Source organism: Aquarana catesbeiana, linkage group LG01 (genome assembly GCF_042186555.1).
Source record: "Aquarana catesbeiana isolate 2022-GZ linkage group LG01, ASM4218655v1, whole genome shotgun sequence".
Classification (NCBI taxonomy): domain Eukaryota; kingdom Metazoa; phylum Chordata; class Amphibia; order Anura; family Ranidae; genus Aquarana; species Aquarana catesbeiana.
Window position 1 is genome coordinate 63,268,353 of NC_133324.1, and position 27,572 is coordinate 63,295,924.

General features: G+C 44.8%; 1 protein-coding gene across 1 annotated transcript in view; it reads left to right on the forward strand.

The window, feature by feature from the left end:
• Positions 1-2,343: 2,343 nt before the first annotated feature.
• HDHD2 (haloacid dehalogenase like hydrolase domain containing 2) overlaps positions 2,344-27,572 on the forward strand; it is a 52,845-nt gene continuing 27,616 nt past the window's right edge. The window contains exons 1-4 of the mRNA XM_073619397.1: positions 2,344-2,423; positions 16,074-16,185; positions 17,676-17,884; positions 22,526-22,610. Of these exons, the coding sequence (XP_073475498.1) occupies positions 16,085-16,185; positions 17,676-17,884; positions 22,526-22,610 (395 nt within the window). The 5' untranslated portion in view covers positions 2,344-2,423; positions 16,074-16,084. The remainder of the gene's footprint in view (positions 2,424-16,073; positions 16,186-17,675; positions 17,885-22,525; positions 22,611-27,572) is intronic.

Genomic DNA, 27,572 nt, shown 5'->3' on the forward strand with positions numbered 1-27,572 from the left:
TTTTAATTTTTTTTTTTTTCCAGGAACAAGTTCCTCTTTAACCTTTTGGCGCCCGCGCTATAGTCAAAAGACGGATACAGCGTGGGCCTAAAAATGCCGCGAGGGCGCACATGGACGTCCTCCTGTTCTGGGGCTGCCCGCGGCTCCCCCAGCGTGCTCTGTGATCGCCGAGTCTTTGGGACTCGGCTGATCACAGATCAGAGTAAAGGGCCAATCACAGTGGGCCCTTTACCGCGTGATTAGCTGTCAGTCAATGACAGCTGATCACAGAAGAAAACAGAAGCCGGTTGTCGGCTTTTTTTTCCCTCACGCTGTCAGCATGAAGTAAAGAAGAAAGGCGTTAACCAGCTTCTGTTGAAGCGACGTCGGTCCCCTTAGTGCCCCCCAGTGCTGCTAATCAGTGCCCTCCAGTGATACCAATCAGTGCCTCATCGTCAGTGTCACTTATCAGTGCTGCCAATCAGTGGCCATCAGTTCCTCATCATCAGTGTCACTTATTAGTGCCGCCTACCATTGACCATCAGTGCCACCTATCAGTACCCATCCTTGAAGGAAAAAAAAATTACCTGTTTGCAAAATTTTATAGCAAAATATGAAAAACTTTTTGTTTTTTCAAAATTTTTATCCTACCAGTGCCCATCAGTGGCACCCATCAGTGCCTCCTTATCAGTGCCACCTATCAGTGCCTCCTGATCAGTGCCACCTATCAGTGCCTCATCATCAGTGTCACTTATCAGTGGCACCTCTCCGTGCTGCCTATCAGTGCCACCCATCAGTGCCCCCTGATCAGTGGCACCAATAAGTGCCCATCAGTGCCTCATCAGTGCCACCTATCATCACCTTATCAGTGCCACCTATCATCAACTTATCAGTGCCACCTATCAGTGCCCACTAGTGCCTCATCATCAGTGTCATTTATCAGTGCAGCCTACCAGTGCCCATCAGTGCCATCTCTCCGTGCCTCATGATCAGTGTCACCTATCAGTGCCCATCAGTGCTGCCAATCAGTGCCCATCAGTGCCTCATCATCAGTGTCACTTATCAGTGCCGCCTACCAGTGACTATCAGTGCCACCTATCAGTACCCATCCTTGAAGGAAAAAAAAATTACCTGTTTGCAAAATTTTATAGCAAAAAATGAAAAACTTTTTGTTTTTGTTTTTTCAAAATTTTTATCCTACCAGTGCCCATCAGTGGCACCCATCAGTGCCTCCTTATCAGTGCCATCTATCAGTGCCTCCTTATCAGTGCCTCATCATCAGTGTCACTTATCAGTGCCACCTACCAGTGACTATCAGTGCCACCTATCAGTACCCATCCTTGAAGGAAAAAAAAAATACCTGTTTGCAAAATTTTATAGCAAAATATGAAAAAACTGTTTTTTTTTCAAATTTTTCTTTTTTTTTTTTTTGTTTGTTTAGCAAAAAATAAAAAACCCCAGTGGTGATTAAATACCACCTAAATAAAGCTCCATTTGTGTGAAAAAAAAAATATAAAAATGTCTTATGGGTACAGTGTTGCATGACAGCGCAATTGTCATTCAAAGTGTGACATCGCTGAAAATCGGCCTGGGCAGGAAGGGGGGTAAAAGTGCCCGGTAGGCAAGTGGTTAAGTGTAACGAGTGTAAGGTCCAGCAATACAGAGTGTATCAAATCACAATAATGTACGCTAAAGGGGATATTTATTAAAAATAAACAAATGGCAGAGCTGACTATCCTTTAAAACTGCATGCACATCTGTTCTGTGTGAATGTTACTAGATTATTCTCCCTCTGGGTTGAATGGTATTCATTCACAAAAGTAAAGTGAATCAGGAAAATTCTGCGGTATGGCCACTAGATGGAGCTGACGGTCATAACATTTATTTTCTATGATCATCAGCTCCACCCCTGATTAAAATCATAAATAAAATGAATATAAAATAATTTTAGAAAAGGGAAACAGCTGCAGGTAAGCATTTAAAATACTTTTTTATATGTTGGTGACAGGGTCTCTTTAATGTAGTTATATATACACAGCAAAATAAAATCTTTATGCACATTTGACTGTTATCTCCACTCATTATCAGTTAGATGTAAGCAGGAATGTCTTCTATTCTTCCATGCCTTCACACACCATCACCTGTGCAGCGCTACATATTTCACCACCAAGCTGACCAATGTATGCATCTTGCGTTCCACGTTGACTTCCGCATTCGGCAGCCCACCCCCCCTTGCATCATGACAGCTTTGAGGCTTGAAACGCATGGTGCATTCAGCTACTTCCTGTTTTGAGGACCCGAGGTCCTTCAAAAACAAAAAATAGGCTTTCCTATGTATGCCTGATTTTTATCAGAATGGAAATATAAATGAAAATCCATCAGGCTTACCGTGGGGCAGCAGAGGACAGTCTGCACTAGGGGTGTGCTGCTGCAAGTGTACAGAGGTAGGTCAGAGCTGAGTGTTGCAATGAATGGGACATGTGCAATCAGCACCATTGCTGGTCACACAGATTGTATTGTGATTGTGCTTTTTTCTGTGCAAAGGAAGACTTTATATTCTATTCTGCATTCCCCTGGGCTCTGTGCCCCCTGTGGTTTATATTTATTAATATTACCTTATTTTTCATGAAAACTGATTGGGCCAGAAAATGAATCCCAATCTGATGTCTGGTTGCCGCAAATTTCTATCGCATTTTCTAATTGTAGATGTAAACCTGACCGCTAGATTCTCATATAAGCATTACCCCATTAATTCCATTTGAAAAGTAATTTTTTTTAAATCGGCAACTTTTATTAAAACAATCCCCGGTGATCCTGCCATGCAGGTCCGTGTTCAGGCACTTCCTGTTGTAGGGTGGCAACGCTATTCTCCTTGTCTGTACACCTGCTGTGCCCATTATATACACTCACCGGCCACTTTATTATTAGGTACACCTGCTCAATTGCTTCGTAGCACAAATTGCTAATCAGCTAATCACATGGCAGCAACTCAGTGCATTTAGGCATCTAGAGGTGGTGAAGACGACTTGCTGAAATTCAAACCGAGCATCAGAAAGGGGACGTAGCCTCCCTGACGGTAATCCCGAGTGTGGCTCGGGGTTAAATTTCAGTCCCATTAGCGGTAACCCCGAGCCACACTCGGGATTACATTGCAGGATCCTGGTGCGGCTTTACTTACCTTGTCCCCAGGATCCTGCGATGTACCCCGCTGTGTCTGCGGGCTCCGTCCTCCTCCGAAGCCTCTCCGTGCCAGGCTCCGTTCCCTGCGAGCGTCGCAACGCACGGGGGTGGAGCCTGGCGGCAAATTCAAAAAAATTTACAAACCATAACACACACAGTACTGTAATCTTACAGATTATATTACTGTATTAAATAATTTCACATCCGTTTTGTCCCCAGTGCTTTGTCCAGTGCCCTGCATGCAGTTTTATATTATATATACTGTTCTTTCTGCCTGGAAACTGGAGATTGTCCATAGCAACCAAAAAGTGTCCCTTTATGTCAAAAGTGGCTTTAGACCAGCTAGAAAACAGCGATAGTAAATTAGAACACTTGCAGAATTGAGTGATAGTGAAATGTATTTTATTATTATTGTATTATTATTATTTTTTTAATTATTTTTATTTATTATATTATAATTTATGTTTTTGTGTTTCAAACTTCATCATACCCGGGATATCTACTAGACTCTGGTTTGGACAGATTTAATTCCTAAGAATTACAGGCCTACAATATAAAACACCAAATTTCCATGCAAAATAATTGTACCGCTTTCAGCACCTAAAATCCGAAATATTCATACCGCCAGGGAGGTTAAGTGACATTGAAGGTGGCATGGTTGTTGGTGCCAGACGGGGCTGGTCTGAATATTTCAAAATCTGCTGATCTAATGGGATTTTCCCCACACAAACATTTCTCGGGGTTTACAGAGAATGGTCCAAAAAAAAAGAGGAGAAAATATCCAGTGAGCGGCAGTTGTGTGCAGGAAAATGCCTTGTTGATATAAGAGGTCAGAGGAGAATGGGCAGACTGGTTCCAGATGATAGAAAGAAAGGCAACAGTAACTCAAATATTTTAAACAAAGGATTCCGCGCTTAGGTAAAAAATATATAGCTGCAGCCTCCCCAAACAAAGACACCACAAAGTGGTGCCCAAAGAGCAGATAATCACAGAAGGGGAAATGGCGCTGCTAGAAAATTGTGGAAATATGCATACCCTGTTTCCCCGAAAATAAGACCTAGCGTGATTGTCGGTGATGGCTGCAATATAAGCCCTACCCCCCAAATAAGCCCTACCCTGTTTCCCCAAAAATAAGCCCTACCCTGAAAATAAGACCTACAAGGACTTTAACTAGGGCTTATTTGGGGGGTAGGGCTTATATTGCAGCCATCACCGACAATCACGCTAGGTCTTATTTTCGGGGAAACAGGGTAAGGCTCGGTTCACACTACCGCGACTTGGGATCCGACTTGTAAGCCCTCAAGTCGCCCCAAGTCGCCCCAGAAAGAGATTCACATTACAGTGCATGGGAGCGTCTTAATAGACACTACTGAAGTCGCTCCGACTTCAGAGCGTACTCCCTGTACTACTTGGATCCGACTTTGATCCGACTTCAGCCTATTGACTATCATTGAAGTCGGATCGCCATCTCGCATGATCCGACTTCGGCATGCGACTTGTGCTCAAATGATCTTGAGGGGAACTCCGCACCAAATTTTAAATAAAAATCCGGCATGGGTTCCCCCTCCAGGGGCATACCAGGCCCTTGGGTCTGGTATGGACCTTGAGGAGAACCCCCTACGCCGAAAAAACGGCGTGGGGGGTCCCCCCCAATCCATACCAGACCCTTATCCGAGCACGCAGCCCGGCCGGACAGGAATGGGGGTGGGGACGAGCGAGCGCCCCCCCCCCCTCCTGAACCGTACCAGGCCGCATGCCCTCAACATGGGGGGTTTGGTGCCTTGGGGGAGGGGGGCGCGCTGCGGCCCCCCCCACCCCAAAGCACCTTGTCCCCATGTTGATGAGGACAAGGGCCTCTTCCCGACAACCCTGGCCGTTGGTTGTCGGGGTCTGCGGGCGGGGGGCTTATCGGAATCTGGGAGCCTCCTTTAATAAGGGGGCCCCCAGATCCCGGCCCCCCACCCTATGTGAATAGGTATGGGGTACATGGTACCCCTACCCATTCACCTAGGGAAAAAAGCGTCAATAAAAAACACAGTACACAGGTATTTAAAATAATTTATTAGGCAGCTCCGGGATCTTCTTCCGACTCCGGGGGTCTCTCCGGCGTCTTCTCCCGGTGTCCGCATCTTCTGCCGGCTCCACCGCTATCTTCTGGCGCTCTTTTGCCAGCGGTGGTCCGGACCTCTGGATCATCTTCTTCCCTCTTCTCTTCCAGAGGTGTTGTCACGACGCTCTCCCCAGCCAGAATGGTTTCTGTGCGCTCTGCAAGGGACTTATATAGGCGGTGACCCCGCCCCCTTATGCCGTCACAGTCCCTGGGCATGCTGGGTCTGTGACGTTTTAGGAGGCGTGGTCACCGGGTGATGACCACGCCCCCTTATGACGGCACAGCCCCAGCATGCCCTGGGACAGTGACCTCATAAGGGGGCGGGGTCACCGCCTATATAAGTCCGTTGCGGAGCGTTCAGAGACCATTCCAGCTGGAGAGAGCGTCGTGTCAACATCTCTGGAAGAAAAGAAGAAGGCAGAAGTCCGGACCACCGCTAGCAATTGAGCTGCAGAAGATAGCGGAGGAGCCGGCAGAAGATGCGGACACCGGGAGGAGACGGCGGAGAGACCCCCGAAGTCGGAAGAGGACCCCCGAAGTCGGAAGAAGATTCCGGAGCTGCCTAATAAATTATTTTAAAAAACCTGTGTACTGTTTGTTTTATTGACGCTTTTTTTCCCCTAGGTGAATGGGTAGGGGTACCATGTACCCCATACTCATTCACATAGGGTGGGGGGCCGGGATCTGGGGGCCCCCTTATTAAAGGGGGCTCCCAGATTCCGATAAGCCCCCCGCCCGCAGACCCCGACAACCAACGGCCAGGGTTGTCGGGAAGAGGCCCTTGTCCTCATCAACATGGGGACAAGGTGCTTTGGGGTGGGGGGGCCGCAGCGCGCCCCCCTGCCCCAAGGCACCAACCCCCCCCATGTTGAGGGCATGCGGCCTGGTACGGTTCAGGAGGGGGGGGCGCTCGCTCGTCCCCACCCCCATTCCTGTCCGGCCGGGCTGCGTGCTCGGATAAGGGTCTGGTATGGACTGGGGGGACCCCCCACGCCGTCCTTTCGGCGTAGGGGGGTTCCCCTCAAGATCCATACCGGACCCAAGGGCCTGATATGCCCCTGGGGGGGGAACCCATGCCGGATTTTTATTTAAAAATTGGCGCGGAGTTCCCCCTTAAGATTCATACCAAACACAGTGGCGGGGATCCAAGTCGGATCCCCGTTCATTGAAAGTCGGATCCACAAGTCGTGTTGAAGTCGTGTTGCAAAGTCGCGTTGAAGTCGTGTTGCCCCTGTGTGAATCGAGCCTAAGTGTCACCTAATCAAGACAAATAATAAATTGATATATAACAGTGGGAGATATATAAGGGACAGTGAAAAATATATGTGAAGATAAGTCCCTGTATAGTGTAATGAATCATATACAAAAGCCAATGGAAAGCAAAGGGAATACACAACCCTATTCACACCTGAAAAGTGTAAGTAACCACCATAAAATTGATGACTGATAATATATCATAATTTAGTATATGAAAAATTTATATACATAGCAGAGTGACCCACTGATACCAAATAGATCAAAAAGGAAGTGTGTGTAAAACAAATGAATAATGAGAGTGAAAATTCAATCGATAAATGGGAAAAAACTGTGTGGCACAAAAAAAAACAGTCAAATAAACACAAACATATATGTAATAAATACATAAATAAAATAAACACTCAGTCCATCAGTGAGATGATATAAAAGAAAGTCTCTTAATATTAAAAATCCGTATTCCCAGTAAAAGGATTATTTTTAAGTGATGTGACTTTATCTCGACTTCTGTGCAAAAAAAAACAAGGTGACTTCTTGTGCCCCCCCTTAGGTATATGCACTCAAAAGAAGCCCTCACTCCTGCAGAGGTAAAGAGCATGTAGTATATACGACCTCCAGTCCTGGTGTCCCTGGGACTGATACGTTTCTCTTGCTCCGGAACAAGGTGCATATAGTGGGGTATCCACATAAAAATCAGAAACCAGCATCCAAAGAGTAAATCCAAAAAAACGTATTTATTTGACACGAATAAAAAATTAAAAGACTGCTTTCCATAAGCATAGAGGATAAAAGGGCTACAAATTGCCCCAGTAAAATATAAAGCATATGGGCAAGTTCCTAGGTCTGGGCGGCGTGCGCTCCACAGACCAAAACCAGAAATGACGTTGGCGTGTACCAAAAGCCCCGTCTTACGCGTTTTGTCATAGGACGTCGTCTGAGGCCTCTCCTGTCAGCCTTAGAACAAGAAACTGAGGCTACAATTCACACAGGATCACCAAAATTGGACAATAGAAGATCGGAAAAACGTTGCCTGGTCTGATGATTCTCGATTTCAGCTGCGACATTCAGATGGTTGGATCAGAATTTGGCCTAAACAACATGAAATCATGGATCCATCCTGTCTTGTATCAACGGTTCAGACTGATGGTGATGGTGTAATGGTGTGGGGGATATTTTCTTGGCACACTTTGGGCCTCTTAGTACCAATTGAGCATCTTTTAGTCACCACGGCCTACCTGAGTATTGTTGCTGACCATGTCCATCCCTTTATGACTACAGTGTCCCCATTTTCTGATGGCTCCTTCCAGCAGGATAATCCACCATGTCACAAAGCTCCAATCATCTCACCACTGGACAATGAGGTCCCTGTACTCCAATGGCCTCCACACTCACCACATCTCATCCAATAGAGCACCTTTGGGATGTGGTGGAATGGGAGATTCTCATCATGGGTGTGCAGCCGACAAATCTGCAGCAACTGCGTGATGTTATCATGTCACTATGGAGCAAAATCTCTGAGGAATGTTTCCAACACCTTTCTGAGTCTATGCCAGCAAGAATGAAGGCAAAAGGGGGTCCAACCCGGGACTAGGAAGGTGTACCTAATATAGTGTATAGTTACATTGGTTGGCAAGATTGGATAAAGACACCAGTCCATCCAGTTTAACCTGTGATGTGTGGGTTTATGTCAATAGTAAATCCCATATCCCTGCATGTTGTGATCATTAAGGTGCCCATCTAAACGTTTTCTGAAACTACAAACACTCCCCGCTGATACCACTGCTTGTGCAAGAGAGTTCCACATCCTTACCGCTCTAACAGTAAAGAACCCTCTACACAGTTTAGTGTTAAGCCTCTTCTCTTCCAGTTTCAATGAATGGCCATGTGTCCTCGCCACTGAATTTTTTTTTTTTCCCCTATGCTAGAATCGTCATTAAGGTATTTGTACTTCGCTATCATATCCCCTCGCAAACATCTCTTCTCCAGAGACAATAAGTTTAATGCTCACAGTATTTCCCCATAACTGAAATCCTCCGATTCCTTTATTAGCTTTCTTGCCCTTTTCTGGACTCGCTCCAGTTCCAGTACATCCTTCCTGAGGACTGGTGCCCAGAACTGGACAGCATACTCCAGGTGCAGCCGGACCAGAGTCTTGTAGAGGGGAGAATTATCGTTTTATCTCTGGAGTTGATCCCCTTTTTAATGCCAATATTCTGTTTGCTTTGTTAGCAGCAGCTTGGCATTGCATGCGATTGCTGAGCCTATCATCTACTAGGACCCCCAGGTTCTTTTCCATCCTGGATTCCCCCCGGGAGTTCATCTCTTAGCGAGTAACTTGCATTTATATTTTTAACCCCCAAGCGCATTACTTTACATTTTCAACATTAAACCTCATTTGCCATGTAGTTTCCCATTCCATTAATTTATTTATCCTGTAAAGTTTCCACAGCCTGCTGTGAAGTTATTGCCCTGCTTAGCTTTGTATCATCAGCAAATACAGAGATTGAACTGTTTATCCCATCCTCTATATCATTTATTAATAAATTAAATAGGATTGGTCCCAGGCCAGATCCTTGGGGGGCCCCACTACCCACCCCGACCATTCCGAGTACTCCCCATTTATCACCACCCTTTGGACACGCCCCTGTAACCGGTTTTCTATCCATGTACTCACCCTATGGTCCATGCCTACAGACCTACAGACAGTTTGTACAGAAAACGTTTATGGGGAACTGTATCAAAAGCCTTTGCAAAATCCAGATACACCACGTCTACGGGCCTTCCTTTATCTAGATGGCAGATCACCTCCTCATAGAAGGTTAATAGATTGGTCTGGCATGAATCCATGCTGATTACTACAAATGATACCGTTTTCAGCCAGTTGGTATATGTGCCATTGTCATCAGCGGAGTCGCTCATCTGTATCATCATTCTGCTGATGACCCCGAAGTTCATTGTAACAATGGGCTTCATTCACAGAACCAGATCGCATGCGGTATGTAGCTGTCCGGACACATTTTTGCCTAAATATCAAATGCGATCTTGAAATTGTCAAATCACTATACCGTTTTGCAGTATTTACCGCAAAACGTTGAAAACGCTTGGTAAATACCCCATGAAATGGCATTAAACGCAATTCACAGAAGGAAATAAATAATGGGCATGTGATAGTAAAGAAACCGGCAGCCGCCAGCATCCATAACAACCAGTAAACAACATGGTTGTTAAGGAGCGGGCAGCCGCCACGTCCTCATTAACAGAGGAGTCATCAGTGGGTTCCCCGCTGATGGCTGAATGTAAGAATTGCAGTCAATTAAAAATTAAGAAAAAAAAAACTGTGTAGCCCCCCCCCCCCCAAATCCATACCAGGTCCTTCTGGTCTGGTATGGATTTTGAGGGGAAACCCCATGCCAAAATGTAAAAAAAAAAAAAAAAATTTAAAAAAATGGTGTGGGGTCCCCCCCAAATTCCATATCAGACTCAAAGGTTTTTTGGGGGGACCCCACACCGTTTTTTTCTTAATTTTTCATTGGTGGCAATTCTTTTTACATCCAGCCGTCAGTGGGGAAGCCCCCGCTGACAGCTGATGACTCATCGGTTGTTAAGGACGCGGTGGCCGCCAACTCCTTAACAATCATGTCGTTTACTGGTCGTTAAGGACGCCGGCGTAACCGTGTAAACAGCTATTTACACTGTTTGTTTTGAATGCCAGCTACCGCCGATGGTAAATTACCGCAGTACTAAAATACAGCATAACTTCATAAAATAGCGCATTTAGTATTTTAAATGGCTGCAGCCAGACTCAGTGGAGGGAGATCTCTGCAGCATATTTGGCAAATACAGAATCACAGTATATATAAAATAATATGATAAGTGGTTGGAGGGAAGCTTCAGAATGGCAAAGATGTTTTTATTACAAATTATGTGAGTAGACTGCAGTTCCTCTTTAAAGGCTAAACCTTTTTCTGACACTTGTTGTTTACAAATTAAAATCAGTATTTTTTGCTAGAAAATTACCAAATGATATATATTTTTTTAGTAGAGACCCCACACAGAGGCACACCTCCAGCTCTGCAGCTCTCATTGGCCCTCTTATGACTCACCCCCCTCTCCCTTCCTGGCAAACTCTCTAAAGAGTGAGAGAGAGAGCTGTGCATGATGTCATAAGCCTAGGCTTTTTACCAGACAAGAAACAGGAAGTGGGTTGTCTAAGGGATTTACTGGCAGAAAAAAAAAATGTTTTACTATCCAAAGTTAAAACAACAAGGGCAGAAGATTTAATAGATTGAAAGATGAAAAAAATGACTGAAGTTCCTCTTTAAGTGGATAAACTTCCCTCATTTACAGACCGAAGTTCATTCCTTTGATCTAAAAGGACAAAGTGTTTATAATGTTTCTGTTTATCTCTTTCTAAGGCCCCTTTCACACTTGTGCGGCTTGTCCTGTGACTTGGGACTGCAAAGTCGTAGGACAAATCGTACCCCATGATTTCCAATGAGTACCATTCATATTTGTGCGACTTCAAGTCACACTGACTTCAAAGTAGTTTCTGCACTGGATTTTTTTTTTTGTGTTTTTTTTTTTTTTTTTTTTTTTTTTTTTTTTTTTAGACAGCTGTCAGCTGTGAGCAGAGAACTCTGCATAGAATCTGGAAAACGCTTTGTTAAGATCTTGAGGGGGGAAGAATCGCGATCTGATTCTGTAACGATTAATCTGCAGCTCTACTAGATACACCTATAAATAAAGGTTTGTGTGAATCATATGGACATACAGCCCAAAGCCCTTGAATTGTCAGGATGGGATAATCTCTGCACTTGGTTTGCACTCAAGGACACTTCTTCTCCAGAACACAGCTTTCACCTTGAAGCTCCTACATCTCCTGCAGATAATGTTGATTCCAGGTAGATAAGGACCAATATTCTGAGATGTTCATGATAAAGACGGATGCCTCAGAGAGTTTAACTATTTACGCCTAAGTGTTAAAGTGTATCTAAAACCAAGAACACAAATGTAATATGTTGCAGCTTATCGGTCCTTAGATGTGGTGGCTGCATTACTTTTCCAGCTTTTTTTTTCCCTTTATTTTCACCTGGTGATTTCTGCCAGTAACACACTTCCTGTCCTAGGGTGACAACACGTATGGTATCTGTGGAGGAGCAATGTTGTCCCCACAGAACAGGAAGAGTCTTAGGGCCACAGAAACACAGTTGGCTCCATTCACAAAGTGGTATTTTACCGCACAGCGTTTCTTAAACATTTTTGGGGTTCACTAAAAAAAAGTTACTAAAATACTAAATGCGCTATTTTATGAAGTTATGCTATATTTTAGTACTGCGGTAATTTACCATCGGCGGTAGCTGGCATTCAAAATAAACAGTGTAAATAGCTGTTTACACGGTTACGCCGGCGTCCTTAATGACCAGTAAACGACATGATTGTTAAGAAGTTGGCGGCCACCGCGTCCTTAACAACCGATGAGTGATCAGCTGTCAGCGGGGGGTTCTCCACTGACGGCTGGATGTAAAAAGAATTGCCGCCAATGAAAAATTAAGAAAAAAACGGCGTGGGGTCCCCCCAAAAGACCTTTGAGTCTGATATGGAATTTTGGGGGGACCCCACACCATTTTTTTATTTTATTTTTTACATTTTGGCATGGGGTTTCCCCTCAAAATCCATACCAGACCAGAAGGACCTGGTATGGATTTTGGGGGGGGGCTACACAGTTTTTCTTTCTAAATTTTTAATTGACTGCAATTCTTACATTCAGCCATCAGCGGGTTCTCCTCTGTTAATGAGGATGTGGCGGCTGCCCGCTCCTTAACAACCGTGTTGTTTACTGGTTGTTATGGATGCTGGCGGCTGCCGATTTCTTTGCTATCACATGCCCATTATTTTTTCCTTCTGTGAATTGAGTTTAATGCCATCTCATGGGGTATTTACCAAGCGTTTTCAGCATTTTGCTGTAAATAATGCAAAACGGTATAGTGATTTGAGGCAAAATGTGTCCGGACAGCTACATACCACATGCGATCTGGTTCTGTGAATGAAGCCCATTGTTACAATGAACTTTGGACAAGACAAGGGGCTTCCGTCATGGCAACTGTCGAGTGTGGTGGTCTCATCCCTATCAGAATAAACCTTAAGAAAAGAAATCCCCCTATGTTTGGGATTTTAGCAGGGCACCAACACGTGAGGTAAAAAAATTAATTTTATTGATATATTTAAAAAAAGACGTGTAAGCGTCTATAACAAACAAGATAAAAAATCATTCCATGATCGATACAACAATCAAAACAGATAATATATGTAAGATGACAAAAAATAGATGTACTCTCACAGGGGTGGTGTACCCTGATACCCGACGCGTTTCCGGTATTCTAGTACCTTCATCAGGGGTTTGAGAGTTGTAGATATTTTGTGCATATATGAATTCAAAAGGAATGACTCTGTGCTCAAATAGCACCCATGGCCCCTGGAGTTAAATAACGTGTTTTTGTAAGTGCCAGATCAAGGCTATGTAAACCTAATGCGTATATTAAGTTGCTGATATCAACAAGTATAATAGGTGAGCCGACTAAGGGATAGAGCGTTCAAACGAACCATTTGCATACCGGCTGTGTGCCGGAAAGATCAATGTCCAGTAGCAAACCCATAGTAGTGGGCTCCTATTAAGGGCCCTTCAGGTGTACAGGTCCGATGGGGGGTGCCTTCCCTTGTCAGTGCTAGCTTCAGGGTCATCAGTAGAATGATGATACAGATGAGCGACTCCGCTGTTGACAATGGCACATATACCAACTGGCTGCCCAAAATTCTTTTCTCAGTCAATCCAAATACAGATCAGGCACTTTTCAGTCCCACTAATGTTCTAAGCCCTGATGAAGGGGATTGTCTGGCCCCTGAAACGCGTTGGCTCGGTTTTTTATTTTATTTTAATTTTTTTTTCTTGCCATGAACTGATTTTAACATTGGACTCAGACATTTAGGTACTCTTATTTTCTTGGCTACGATACTTATCTAGACAGCTACAAATTGCTGGTGGGCCGGGATCATGGGCCGAATCTCCAACAGACTGCTCACTTTTTGCTACTCATTCAATCCCTGGCTGGCTGTATCCAGCAGCATGTTGCTGAAGTGCGGAAGGCTCTGAGTGACTTACTGCAACTTCTACTGCACACTAATTGACGCTCACAGTGTGCAGTGAAATCGGAGTAGGCCATTTCAGTACAGCAGTGGAGCAGGTGCAACTGTGCAAGACTGAAGGTCAGATTTAAAGTGGTTGTAAACATCAGGCATGCAATATAAACAAAGCATATCCCTTTATAGTGTGTACTTGTCTCAATCCAGAGCACTAAGTGTAATTTCTGTCTGCTGCTTCCTTCCTCTGCTATCAGCATGAATCACTTCTGACAAGTTTTCCTGACACCAAGAGAAAAATGGTGACAGGGGAGGGACCTCCAGTTGACAGCCTCAGCTCTGTTCCTGTGTGCCGTATGAAGGGGGGTGTGTCCCTTCCCTCCTATCAGCTGTCAGCGTTCTCCTCACTGATGTAACCTTAGCTCTCTGCCCCCTGCTTTTCAGAGCTGAGAAATCCCATGCACTTTCTGCACTTTGAATGATTCTAGGGGAAAGACAGCTGTAGATAAACAGGTACAACTTATGTAGGAGGATTAATTTAATCTCGGAGTATCACCTGAGGGCAGTCACTTCACTGGGTATAAGGAGGGTTTACAACCACTTCAAGCCTGGGACCCAGCCTAGCTTTAACCCTGTTGCTGGTCTGTGTGGTCACGGAATGGTAAAATCTGGCACACATATGGTTACGCCTGCAGACTGGAATGGAGTCAGATAACTCAGCCGCTCTAATTACTACTGATAACTAATCTGATTTCACATGACCCAGTGTGCTGACATAGAAGAGGTTGTGAGGTGCTTATCACCTGCCGCAAGTCAGACTGTCTGTGTCACCGCAGGGGGCGGAGTCTGTCCTGCCATCTATAGAAACGTTCTGAAAAGTTGGACAAAGTTTTGGGTAAGGGGACCTTAAGACCACAAAGCAGAGACAATGAAATCCTTTCTGCTATCATGCAGCATGTCACCCTTAGGCTTTATGAAAGCCAGATCTGGTTGTGCGTCTTGAGCAGTCTGCCCCCAAGTTGTAGCAGATTGAAGTGTGTGTGTAAGCCCCCCCCCCCACCTCCACCGACGTCTGTCCCACTGCACAATAAGGATTTTTACCTGTTGATCCCTCCAGTAGATGCATTATTTTTCTATTTTCCTTAACGGGGTGACAAAGCTGTTAGTTCTGCAGTGAAATTGCACGGAGGTGTTGTCACCTTGTGGGCAGGGTATTCTTAGATGAACAGGACACATGGCCACTCAATAAAGTTGGACGAGAAGCAGTTTAACCTTAAGGGGGTTCTTTACTGTCAGAGCGGTAAGGATGTGGAACTCCCTTCCACAGTTGGTGGTGTCTGCGTGGGAGTACCAAAAAATGTCAAAAACCTCCTAGATGGGCATCTTAGTGAATGCAATATACAGGGATATAGGAAATGGTATTCACATAAACACACAGGTTGAACTGGATGGACTGGTGTTTTTATGCAACCTTACCAACCATGTAACTACAGTGCCTTGGTTCACTTGATTGACTCACTCATCACGGATGCTTCCCATGTTAACACCAGGAGTGCTCGGTGTGCCTGGATCCGCCTGGGGCGTTGTCTGTGATGGGTGCTGCCGCTGAACATGCCCCCATTAGCTCCCGATACTGATGCCCTCAGGTGGCTCACGGTCCCTGACATTGTGCCATTGAGTGCACATATACCTGTAAGTGATCTTGTTTAAAATACCCCCCCCCCCATCTATCCTCCCCTATATTGATACAAGCTAGTTTACTTAGTTCATTTATTCCCCCATTACAGATACATCACATGTCTGCTCCTCAAGAGCGGCTTAAAGCCACGAAACGCGTCGAGCTACCAGATGTCGTGTACTTCAATTACACGCCCATTAAGATGTGTGCTCATATATGCAATTTTTATTGTGACAGGGATCAGGAAGACCATAGACCATGCATATGCTATCTTGTAATATGTGTATATCCAATCATGAATGTTGGTGGACTCCTTAATCTTATCATGTGATTAATGTTTATAAAATATGTTATTACCAGCTATTACTGTTTCAGAAATTGGCCCTATGGAAGCGTGCATGTCTATGTATATGAAATTTAATGTATGTAAACACGTATCTATGTATTATTCAATACTTTACTATCCACCATTCTATTAATTTTGTTACCATGAGCTTCATATAAAGTCCCACCCTTTTTGTTGCATCTTTGCTGCTTTTCCTCTTAATGATAGGGATGGAGGCACATGACCATACCTGGCCATGGCTTGATTCAAAGTCCCAAATTCCCCAATCCCCCCCCCCCTTTTTTATGATTAACATTTGTTAGTGTCTTCTATATTTGCCTGGAGTTCAGCTTTAATGGAAATGTTCCTCCCCTGCATGTTAGGCTTATAGTATAATCTGTTTTTTGCACTAGATCACTTCGGGATGGCGGCTCGGCGGGCTATAAAAGCCGTCCTGGTGGATCTTAGTGGCACTCTGCATATTGAGGACTCCGCTATCTCTGGAGCACAGGAAGCTCTCAAAAGGTGAGTTTCTTAAAACCCAGAGAGGACTTGATCATGAAAACCTATGGGACATTGGGGGCGAGGGGCACAGTGCTTTGGGGGGTCAGTGGAGGTGTTCAGATGGCTGTACAACCACCAGATTGCTTCCTCCTGAAAGCCAACAGTCAGTTTGTTAGACTTAGTTGCAACCCCCTGCTGTCGGTTGTCACATAAATCTCAAAAAAGTACATGAGCTTCTTTGGGGCAGCATTGTGCATTTTAAGGGGAGTGCTTGAACAACGCTTGAAAAACATGGCGTCCCACCTGTCATCCACCCGCCCCAATGCGTTTTGCCCAGAGAGGGCTTAAAGAGGAAGTAAACCCTGAGGGGTTTACTTCCTCTTTGTTTCCCTGCAAAGGTAAATAATTATGGGCTACATAATGGGCTACTGTGCATCGCATAGTAGCCCATTATGTGTCACTTACCTGACACAGGAGCCTGCGATGTCCCTGCTGTCCCCTCTGGTACGGTGCGTCCATCTTCTTCTGGGTATCATGGCTGCGGTGCTGTGATTGGCCGGAGCCGCAATGACGTCACTCCCGCGCATGCGCACGGGAGCTGTCACTAACGGTATATCGCCATTAGCAGCGGCATGCTCAGTGCGCCTGCGCGCCGCTGTCTACGGCGCATGCGCCGTAGACAGCGGTGCTTGTCTTTTTGCAAATATCTCCTAAACCGTGTTTAGGAGATATTTCTCGGACCTACAGTTAAGCCTTAATCTAGGCTTACCTGTAGGTCAAAGTGGTCTGTAAGGGTTTACAACCACTTTAAAGTGGTTTTAAAGGCAGAAGGTTTTTTTTATCTTAATGCATTCTATGCATTAGGATAAAAAACCTTCTGTGTGCAGAACCCCCCCAATACTTATCTGAGCCCCATCTCAATCCAGCGATGTTGGATTGATGTTGCACGAGAGACACAGTGGGCACCATTGGCTCCCGCTGCTGTCAATTAAAGTCAGTGAGCCAATGAGGAGAGAGAAGAGGCATGGCCGAACCACTGCTCTGTGCAAATCCACTGCACAGGGCAGGTAAGATTAACATGTTAGTTATTTAAAAGAAAAAACAAGAGACTTTAGTATCACTTTAATCATGGAAACCTTTGAAACATGGAGGGCCAGTGTTTTGGGGGTCAGTGGAAGCGTTCGGATGGCTGTACAGCCACCAGATCACTTCCACCTGAAAGCCAACAGTCAGTTGGTTAGACAGACACAACACAAAATGCACATGAGCTTCTATGGGGCAGAATTGTGCATTTTAAGGGGAGTTCTTGAAAATTATTTTTTTTGGGGGGAAATCAAAATTAAAATATGGGGCCAAAAATGCACAATTCTGCTTTTGTACTACAAGTTGCGCATAAAGACTGATACAAACGAGTGAGTGGAAAAAATATCCATGCTTACTGTGAGTGGGGCTATGTGTAATTTCTACTTCCTAAAAAAAACATTTCTCAGCTCATCCTGCTCTTTCTTTAGGTTACGTAGCGCTCCTCTCGCCATACGCTTTGTGACCAATACCACCAAGGAGAATAAGAGGACCCTTCTGGAGAGGCTGAGGAAGCTGCAATTCGATATCAGTGAGGACGAGATCTTTACTTCACTGACTGCAGCCCGGAACTTAGTGGAACAGAAGGGAGTCCGGCCCATGCTGTTGGTGCATGATAGTGCTCTGCCCGACTTTAAAGGTACTGGACCTTTTTATAGGAGTTTTATAATTCCAAGAGATCTCTGGGTGTTAAAGGAACTACAGGTCCCAGCATGACCTGGTAGCCACAAGGTGTATAAAGTCAGCCAGATACGCTATCAGGCCAAAAAGAGGAGTCACTGGATTTGTGCATTAACCAAGACACTTTTTATTTAATGATAAAAAAAATTATACTCACAGAGTATATGGAACTTTAAGAGCAATACAAATATCCAAGAGAACAAACAGAACTGGTTACACTAGACTGAAGTGATGTACCGGAGTTCTGTAGACGCTTACGTGTTTCGAGGGTTCCCCCTCTTCATCAGAGCATAAAATGATGATGATGGTGAGCGGGCACCTTCAAAATGTGTAAGCATCTGCAGAATTCAAGGACATCACTTTGGTCCATCTACAGGGGTGTAACTGGTTGCGGGGGTTCTGTTGGATATTTACGTTGAGCACGAAGCTCCATATACTCTGTAAATATAATACTTTTTAACGTTCAATAAAAGTTTTTTTTGGTTGTATGTATGTATATAGTATTTATGGATTCCTCAGCCAGAGGTGGGCTGCAAGGTCAAGTGGATGCTAGAAGACCGTGACCAGGTTTATGTGTTGGAGACGTTTTGGAACTTAAAGAGGACCAAGTTTGTTAAAATCCTTGTAATGTACATAGATCACCCCAAGGGTTATGTTTTTTTTTGTTTAATTAGTTTTTATTGAAGAAAAATGTGTATAATGTATGATGTAATGCACAATATACAATACAGAGAAGATTAGAACAAGTTGACGAGAAAACCTTGTAGTAACAAAACATTCCATATAAACATATTCTATTGCCATCTATAACATATATCAAGGTTCAATGTGCTCAGCTTTGAACAGCTTGTCAAAATTGATGACATGTTCAACAAACACAAAGTGTGAGCTCCATTATCTTCCCTGTGAAAGCCCTTTACCAAGGCATACAACCTTGAAAAGATAAAATGTAGGTAAGAGAAAAGAGAAGATGGGGAAAAAGAGAATAAAGGACAAAGATGGGGAAGGTGGGGGGGGGGGGGGGGGTTCGTGTGTCCTCCTCAGTCCAATCCCACATATGCAATATCCTTATCTAACCTCACATTACCCAGGTTGAGACATAATTTCTGCATATGCGGCAGTGTATTTGAAGGCGAACCAGCAGGACCATATTTTCTTTGATAGATCAGATTTATTTCTAAGGGAGAGTCAAATCTTCCATGTAGTATGTATGGTCTACTTTTACTAGCCATTGGCGTAGCGTCAGTATGGTCGGTTGTTTCCAATATTGGGGGATGAGTGCCTTTGCAGCATTAAGGAGGTGTGGCGTTATAGATTTTTGTATATGATCCCACTGGTTTACCTGTACAGTGTAGTAAAACAAACCATGGTTCATTGGGGATCTCACATCCCTGGATCTCCTTGGCCCAGTATAGAATAGCCAGCCAATATGGGCGTATAAGTGGAGAAAACCACCAGATGTGAGCATGTGTTGCTCTTTCACCGCATCCCCTCCAGCACAAAGGTGAGGCTTGTGGAAAGGTCTTGTGCAGCACCACAGGGGTATTGTGCCATCTTGTCAACAATTTATAATTTACCTCTGCCATTTTGGAAGCCCCAGAGGAGGTATGAGCCATTATGAGGATGGTGGATCTTTGGGCTGCTGACAACTCTTTTTGAAAATCTTGTTCCCAGTTGCGTAAGAAAGTAGGGACTCTTGTGGAGGCTAGCGTTTGCAAAGTCTGGTAGAAGTGGGAGATAGGCTTCTCCATTGGCTGGTCTTCAGAGAAAGCGGCTTCCATAGGAGTCAGATCCGAAAAGAGCCGTATAGGTTTCGGGAGAGAGTGCACAAAAGCTGCTAGTTGGCGGTATCTCCACTGATCCATGAATGTAACTGTGGAGCTATGTATTATTGTAGACAAAGGCACAATACCCGATGGGGTAGTAACTTGATGTACTTGGGTTGTAGCTCCAAGATTCCAAGCGTGAATCCCGGGGTCAATGTTCCCTGGAGAAAAGTACTTATGACCAGTCAATGGTAGAGGAGAGTTCTATGGCCATTTATTTATCTTGCACAGAGTGTCCCATGCCATGAGAGATGAGCGTGTAAGCGATGACGTGTTAGAGGACAAAATTCTGTATTTCCTGGGTATCCATATTTGTGTGAAAAGATCTGCACCACTGAGCTCCATTTCCAGGGTCACCCAAAGCTTAGAGTCTTTGTGATACTTCCAATCAGATATCACAATTGCCAAGAAGTATTTTTTATAGTCTGGTAGAGCTAGACCTCCTTCTCTCTTGGGTCTAATGAGTAGGGACCTAGGAAGCCTGGGTCATCTTCTGGTCCAGACATATTTACCAATTAGTGAACCCAACAACGTAAAAATGCCTGCCGGTATTCCATATGGTATCATTTGGAACATAAACAGCAACCTGGGTAGTACATTCATCTTCACAACTCCAATTCTCCCCAACCATGAATGAGCAAGCTGAGACCATTTCTGCAGGTCTGACCTTATTGTATTCAGAAGGGGCAAAAAGTTTGTACGGAATAAGGCGGCCGGGTTTGGGGTAAGATAAATAACTAGGTATTTCATCTTTCGCGCCTGCCAGCTAAAAGGAAAGACTCGTTTTAAGTGGGCCACAGTTTTGGCGGCAACAGATATATTTAGGATTTCCAATTTCGTCATATTGATCTTGAAATTGGAAATGGCACTATACGTTGAAAATTCTGACATAAGGTTAGGAAGGGATATCAGGGGTTGCTGTATATAGAACAAATAACATCTGCATATGCAGCGTACTTGTGTTCTGATTTTCCTATGACGATCCCATGGATACAGGGGTTATGTCTTACCATGGATAAGAAGGGTTCTAATGATAGGGCAAATAAAATTGGCAAGAGAGGGCAACCTTGGGGAGTACCGTTATGTAGGGTGAAGGGATCACTTAGTGTGCCATTTATGCGTAATTGTGCCGTGGGGTAATTGTAGAGAGCGGATATTTGGGATAGGAGAGGTGTCCCAATGCCTAGATGAGATAACGTTGCCATGAGATACTCCCAGTCCACCCTATCAAACGCTTTTTCAGCATCTGTGGAAAGCAAGAGGGTGGGCTGGAAGGATCCACGAACATGCGCCATCAATGAGAGGGTGCGGAGGGAGTTGTCTCTTGCTTCCCTACCCGGGATGAAACCTGTTTGGTCTTTAGAGATCCACTGCGGAATAGTAGCGATAGTTTTGGCGTACAATTCGGCATCAATATTCAATAACGAAATGGGGCGATAGCTTCCACAATTGCTGGGATCTTTACCGGGTTTGGGTATAACAGTAATATGTGCATGGATAGTCTCGGGTCGGAGGCCACCACCAGCAGGGGTCTCATTGGCATAGCAGGTCAAGCGAGGTAGGTAGGATATCTGCAAAGGATCGGTAGTACGCCACCGTGAATCCGTCTAGACCCGGTGCTTTACCATTAGCCATAGCCTTTAGAGCAGCGCGTAGCTCTGAGGTGGTAAGCTCCCCTTCCAGAGAGGCTAGAGTGTCAGGTGGGAGTCTAGGTAGGTTGGCACGTGCCAAGTATTCCCTGATGAGCCTCGTCTTATCGTCTTGGTCTGTAACGGAGTGTTGGACATGATACAAGTGTTGGTAGAACGCTCGGAATTCCTTGGCTATATTCGGAGTATCATGAACTATAGTGGCTGAAGAGTTTTTGATTTTTGCTATGAAAGAAGCAGATTTCCTCTGCTGCAATGATCGTGCCAGCAATCTACCTGGCTTGTTGCCCCATTCATAAAAACTTTGAGCCACTATACGAGCCTGTTGCTTTTTGTTCTGTGTGAAAAAGAGATTTCAGTTCTTCCCTCTTCGAGGTCAGGGTATGAAATGCTGCCCGCGACTGTCTGGCTTTATGTTGTTGCTCAAGTATTTTAATTGGGTAATGTTTTTTCATACAAGGTATAGTCTAATATAATAAATAATATATTCTAATCTAATACGAGGTATATTATAATGTAATTTAATACAAGGTATAATATAAACTAATATGAGTTCTAATATAATGTATAATACAGTATAATATGAGGTATAATATTATATATTATATTATACCTCATAATATATTATGGGGTATAATAAAATATGATATAATATAAGTTACCAGTATATTATAATACAATACAACATATAATATATATAATCATATAATGTTCAATATAATACGAGATATAATATAATTTGTGGTATAATATAGAATATTATAATATGAGGGATGATATAGAATAGTATAACAATATAATCAATATAAAAAAATACTATCCAGGTATTTTTTATTGTAAATGGTGAAACCATTAGATACATTGGGGGTGCGGACCCATTACCATCCTGGTGAAGAAGATAATGAGAAGCCTGTTGTAGAGAGAACAGAGTAAAGGTGCGTCTCCTATAAAGACTATTTTAATACCGGTCGGAGAATTAAAGGTTTTTTTTTTTTTTTTTTTTTTGCATTGATGAGAATTTGCACCTTGGGCTTTGTACTGAAGCATGACTAACTGATAGGCTGAATGTACAATTCAATTACTGCCGAGTCTTCTCCTAGTGACCTCTCTGTTTTGTGCTCCCAGGAATCGCCAGCGACAGTCCCAACGCAGTGCTGATAGGATTAGCTCCCGAGCACTTCAACTACCAAACCATGAACGAGGCCTTCAGGTGAGTGCCGTCCTGATTGCGGCTCGCCGTCCCTATAATTGGCCGGCGACTGTTTTACTGAAGGATTAATTCTGTTCTGCGCTCCGCCGGGACCTAGTGAGGCGCGTAATACCATTCTATCAGCGCTTTAATAAGAAATGTGTATAAAGACGCCAATATTCGTGCCCCAGTTATCACATGCTTTCCGGCAATTAGGTTCTCATTTCCGATGTCTGAGTTAAAGGAAAAGTATGTGCTTCTATCCTACCTTATTGTTATAAATGATGCCTGACAGTCATTTGATTTTTATTGGTGATTATCACACATCGGTGTCAGGCTGGATTCTTGGCATCAGTGCGGCACTAAGGCTTTGGTTTACACTTGCAGTTGGGGATGGTAAAAACAGGCAGTCCAGCCATGGGTATACAAGAAAATATAGGAGCCAATAGGTTCCAAACCCACGCAAATCAATGACCAAAAAACAAATAAACTACAATTAAGAGCTGCGTGTTGTAAAATGTAAAGAACACCTAAAGCGTGAAAAGAAACAAAGAAACCGTGCTCTTATATCAAAAATTGGTCACCCTTAGACTCGGTTCACACAGGGACGACTTGTCAGGCGACCTAGTCGCCTGACAAGTCGCCTCCTGTTCTGTACAGTGGAACCGTTCTAATCGGAGCGAGGCAAGTCGCTCCGACTTAGAAAAAGGTTCCTGTACGACTTTGGGGGCGACTTGCATAGGCTTCTATACAGAAGTCGTTTTGCAAGTCGCCGCGGAAGTCGTTTGCAGGTCGCCGCCCGTGTGTGAACCGGGTCTTACTATAGAAGGAACGGACTGCACCTAAATGAGGATGCAGATCAGCTGTGAGTAAAGATGGCCAAAAAGTTAGAGGGGTTTTTAAACTAGACGACGGGGGGGGGGGGGGGACTAGGGAGGCCCAGAGGTAGAGATAGTCACCGCGGAACATATTACAGAGGGTAGTATTGGGGGCATTAGTGGTAGGTTGACTAAGCACATAAACCCGAGGTAAGTATAATAACAAATGAGTGATGAAAGATGCAGCGCTAAATGAAAGTGAACGGTGCACATGTAAGTGACTACCAGACATGTAAAAAAATTGTAAAATAAGTGAAAAAATATTTGAACAATTCTTTTCAAGAAATAACTATTTAGTCCATAACCATATGAGTGTCCAACTCAATATGTGTTTATACTCGTATAAGTGTCCAACAAGGTGAAATGATATGTTTATGGATGCGCACGAACTGAATCTAAGATGTCATGTAAATCACAAGGATGATGTCTCAAAACTCTTGGAAGCCATGTAAATCACAGGGATGGTATTCCAATAGTCGATATCCACAAAAGAGTATAGAAGGAGCAAATACCCTTACCAGAATGGGTGGACACGTTTGCCGTACGGCTAGGTGTCATACAGGCTTGAGGATCAGCGATCCCAATATAGGCTCGATGAGAGGGCATGTGCAGCAGGATCCCCTGGTTCCTCTATGGCAATTGTTGGTGAGCTGGGGGAGATGGATGGTCCGGAACTCGATGAAGGTGTCTCACCCGCAAAAATATGATGGAAGAATGCAACCTTCAGTCAGCCAGCGTGGGGACCTCAACACCTCTGCTCTCCCCAGTCACCAAAATACCCGGATTGGGGCAATTTATTTCTTTATACAGCAAGAATAACACATCATTGAAATCTCTATTCATTTCCATTTCCAAGATGGCCAAGTATAATAACAAGTCCTAGTTGCAACCTCGGAACACCCAATAAGAGGACAGTATGTGACCGGTCTAAACTATGTTTACCAATGCCAGGAGCCTGGCGGGCAAGATGGGAGAACTAGAGGTACTGTTGTACAACATGGATTGAAAACTGGCTACAAGGGCGAGTTCAGAGGATGTTGATAAATGGGGAATACTCGGAATGGTCAGGGGTGGGAAGTGGGATCCCCCTGGGTTCAGTTCAATCTCTGTATTTGCGGATGATACTAAGCTAAGCAGGGCAATAACTGTTCCGCAGGATGTGGAAACTTTGCAAAAAGATCTGAACAAATTAATGGGGTAGGAAACAATGTGGCAAATGAGGTTTAATGTAGAAAAATGTAAAATAATGCATTTGGGTGGAAAAAATATGAACGCAATCTATACCTCCTCAGACCGTCCAGAACACTCTGTGCATTACAGGCCTCCTCAGGCCATCTAGACCAAGGTGTGCATTACAGGCCTCTTCAGGCCACCGTCCAGAGCACTGTGCATTACAGACCTCCTTAGACCATGGTCCAGAGCACTGTGTGCATTACAGGCCTCCTTAGACCACTGTCCAGAGCACTGTGTGCATTACAGGCCTCCTCAGACCATCCAGAGCACTGTGCATTACAGACATCCTTAGACCATGGTCCGGAGCACTGTGTGCATTACAGGCCTCCTTAGACCACCATCCAGAGCACTGTGTGCATTACAGGCCTTCTCAGAAGACTGTTCAGAGCACTGTGTGCATTACAGGCCTCCTTAGACCACTGTCCAGAGCACTGTGTGCATTACAGGCCTCCTTAGACCACTGTCCAGAGCACTGTGTGCATTACAGGCCTCCTCAGACTGTCCAGAGCACTGTGCATTATAGGCCTCCTCAGACCGCCCAGAGCACTGTGTGCATTATAGGCCTCCTCAGACCATCCAGAGCACTGTGCCTTACAGACATCCTCAGACCACCATCCAGAGCACTGTGTGCATTACAGGCCTTCTCAGAAGACTGTTCAGAGCACTGTGGGCATTGCAGGCCTCCTCAGACCGTCCAGAGCACTGTGTGCATTACAGGCCACCTCAGAATGTCCAGAGCACTGTGTGCATTATTATTATTATAATACGAGATTTATATAGCGCCAACAGTTTATGCAGCGCTTTACAATGTATAAGGGGGACAACACAATTACAGTACAGTTCAATACAAAAGGTACAGGAGGGCCCTGCTCGTAGAGCTTACATTCTAAAGGGAGGGGGTGGTGGTACAAAAGGTAATAGCTGCAAATAATGATTTGATGGGGGTGGCTCAGGGACAGTTATGTGGGTGTGGGATAGGCTTCCCTGAATACATGAGTTTTCAGGGATCTCCTAAAGGTGGACAGGGTAGGGGCTGATCGGACATACTGGGGGCAGGGAATTCCAGAGGATGGGAGAGGCTCTGGAGAAGTCCTGAAGGCGAGCATGGGAGGAGGTAACAAGGGAGCTAGAGAGCAGGGGGTCCTGGGAGGAGCGGAGGGGGCGATTTGGGCGATATCTGCAGATGAGGTTGGTGATGTAGATGGGGGCGATGTTGTGAATGGCCTTGTATGTTATGGTTAGCATTTTGAATTTTACACTGTGTGGTATGGGAAGCCAGTGAAGGGATTGGCAGAGAGGAGTAGCAGTCACGGAACGATTAGTGAGGTGTCTTAGTCAAGCAGAGCATTCATAATAGACTGAAGGGGGGATAGCCTGCTTAAGGGTAGGCCATTAAGGAGAGAGTTGCAGTAGTCGAGGCGGGAAATAATCAAGGAGTGAATAAGTTGCTTTGTGGTGTCATTAGTCAGGAAGGGTCGAATTCTGGAGATGTTGCGGAGGTTAAGGCGGCAGGATTTAGCCAGTGATTGGATATGGGGGCTGAAGGAGAGGTCAGAGTCAAGGATTACACCCAGGACCCTGGCATGTGTGGAGGGACCAATGGTTGTGTTGTTGATATAAATGGTGAAGTCACAGGAGGGGGACCGTGAAGGAGGAAATATAACAAGCTCAGTTTTAGAAAGATTAAGTTTGAGGAAGTGGTGTGACATCCATACCGATATGTCATTCAGCAAGTTTGAGATCCGTGAGGAGATAGTGGGGGTGAGTTGAGGAGTGGAGAGATAGATCTGTGTGTCATCGGCATAGAGGTGGTATTGGAAGCCATGGGAGGTTATCAACTGGCCCAGGGAAGAGGTATAGAGTGAGAAAAGGAGAGGCCCAAGGACGGAGCCTTGGGGTACCCCAACAGAAAGAGGAAGGGGAGCGGAGGAGATGGAGTTGTAAGTGACACTGAAAGTGCGCTGAGATAGGTAGGAGGAGAACCAGGATAATGCAGAATCACGGAAGCCAAGGGAGTGTAATTTGCTGCGGGGCAGCAGGTGGTCAACTGTGTCAAAGGCAGCAGAGAGGTCTAAAAGTATGAGTATGGAGTAGTGGCCATTGGTTTTGGCAGTTATTGGGTCATTGGTGAGTTTTAGTAGGGCAGTTTCAGTAGAATGTTGTAGGCGGAAGCCAGACTGTAGGGTGTCGAGAAGGTTGTTTTCCGTGAGGTAGCGACTCATTTGGTCATGAACAAGGCGTTCAATGAGCTTGGAGGCAAACGGGAGAAGGGAGATCGGTCTTAAGTTATTCAAACGGGTGAGGTCTAGTGAGGGTTTTTTGAGTATGGGGGTAACCAGTGCATGTTTGAGCGGGGAAGGAAAGGTGCCGGAGGAGAGGGAGAGGTTGAAGATGTGGGTTAGGGAGTTGAGGATAGAGTGGGAAGGTGGTCGCAGTAATTTAGAGGGGACAGGGTCCAGGGGACATGTAGTGAGGTGGGCCATGGAGAGGAGTTTATCAACTTCTTCTGTGGTAATTGGGCAAAAGGAGAAGAGTATTGAGTGTGGTGTTGGACCTGATATGTTGGGTAGGGGAGGAATTTGAATGCTGGATATCTCCTTGCGAATTGTGTTGATTTTGCTATTGAAGTGGTTGGCAATATGTTGAGCGGTAAGCAAGTTGGTGGGTGGGGGCAGTGGGGGTGAAGTAAGGAATTAAGGGTAGAAAAGAGTTGACAAGGTTTGGATGAGAGGGTTTTGATGAGAGTGTTGTAATAGGTTTGTTTAGCAGTGTGGAGGCAGGAGTTGTATTTGAGAAGGACAGATTTGTAGAGGGTAAAATCTTGCAGGGATTTAGATTTACGCCATGCTCGCTCAAGAGCACGGCTGTGTCT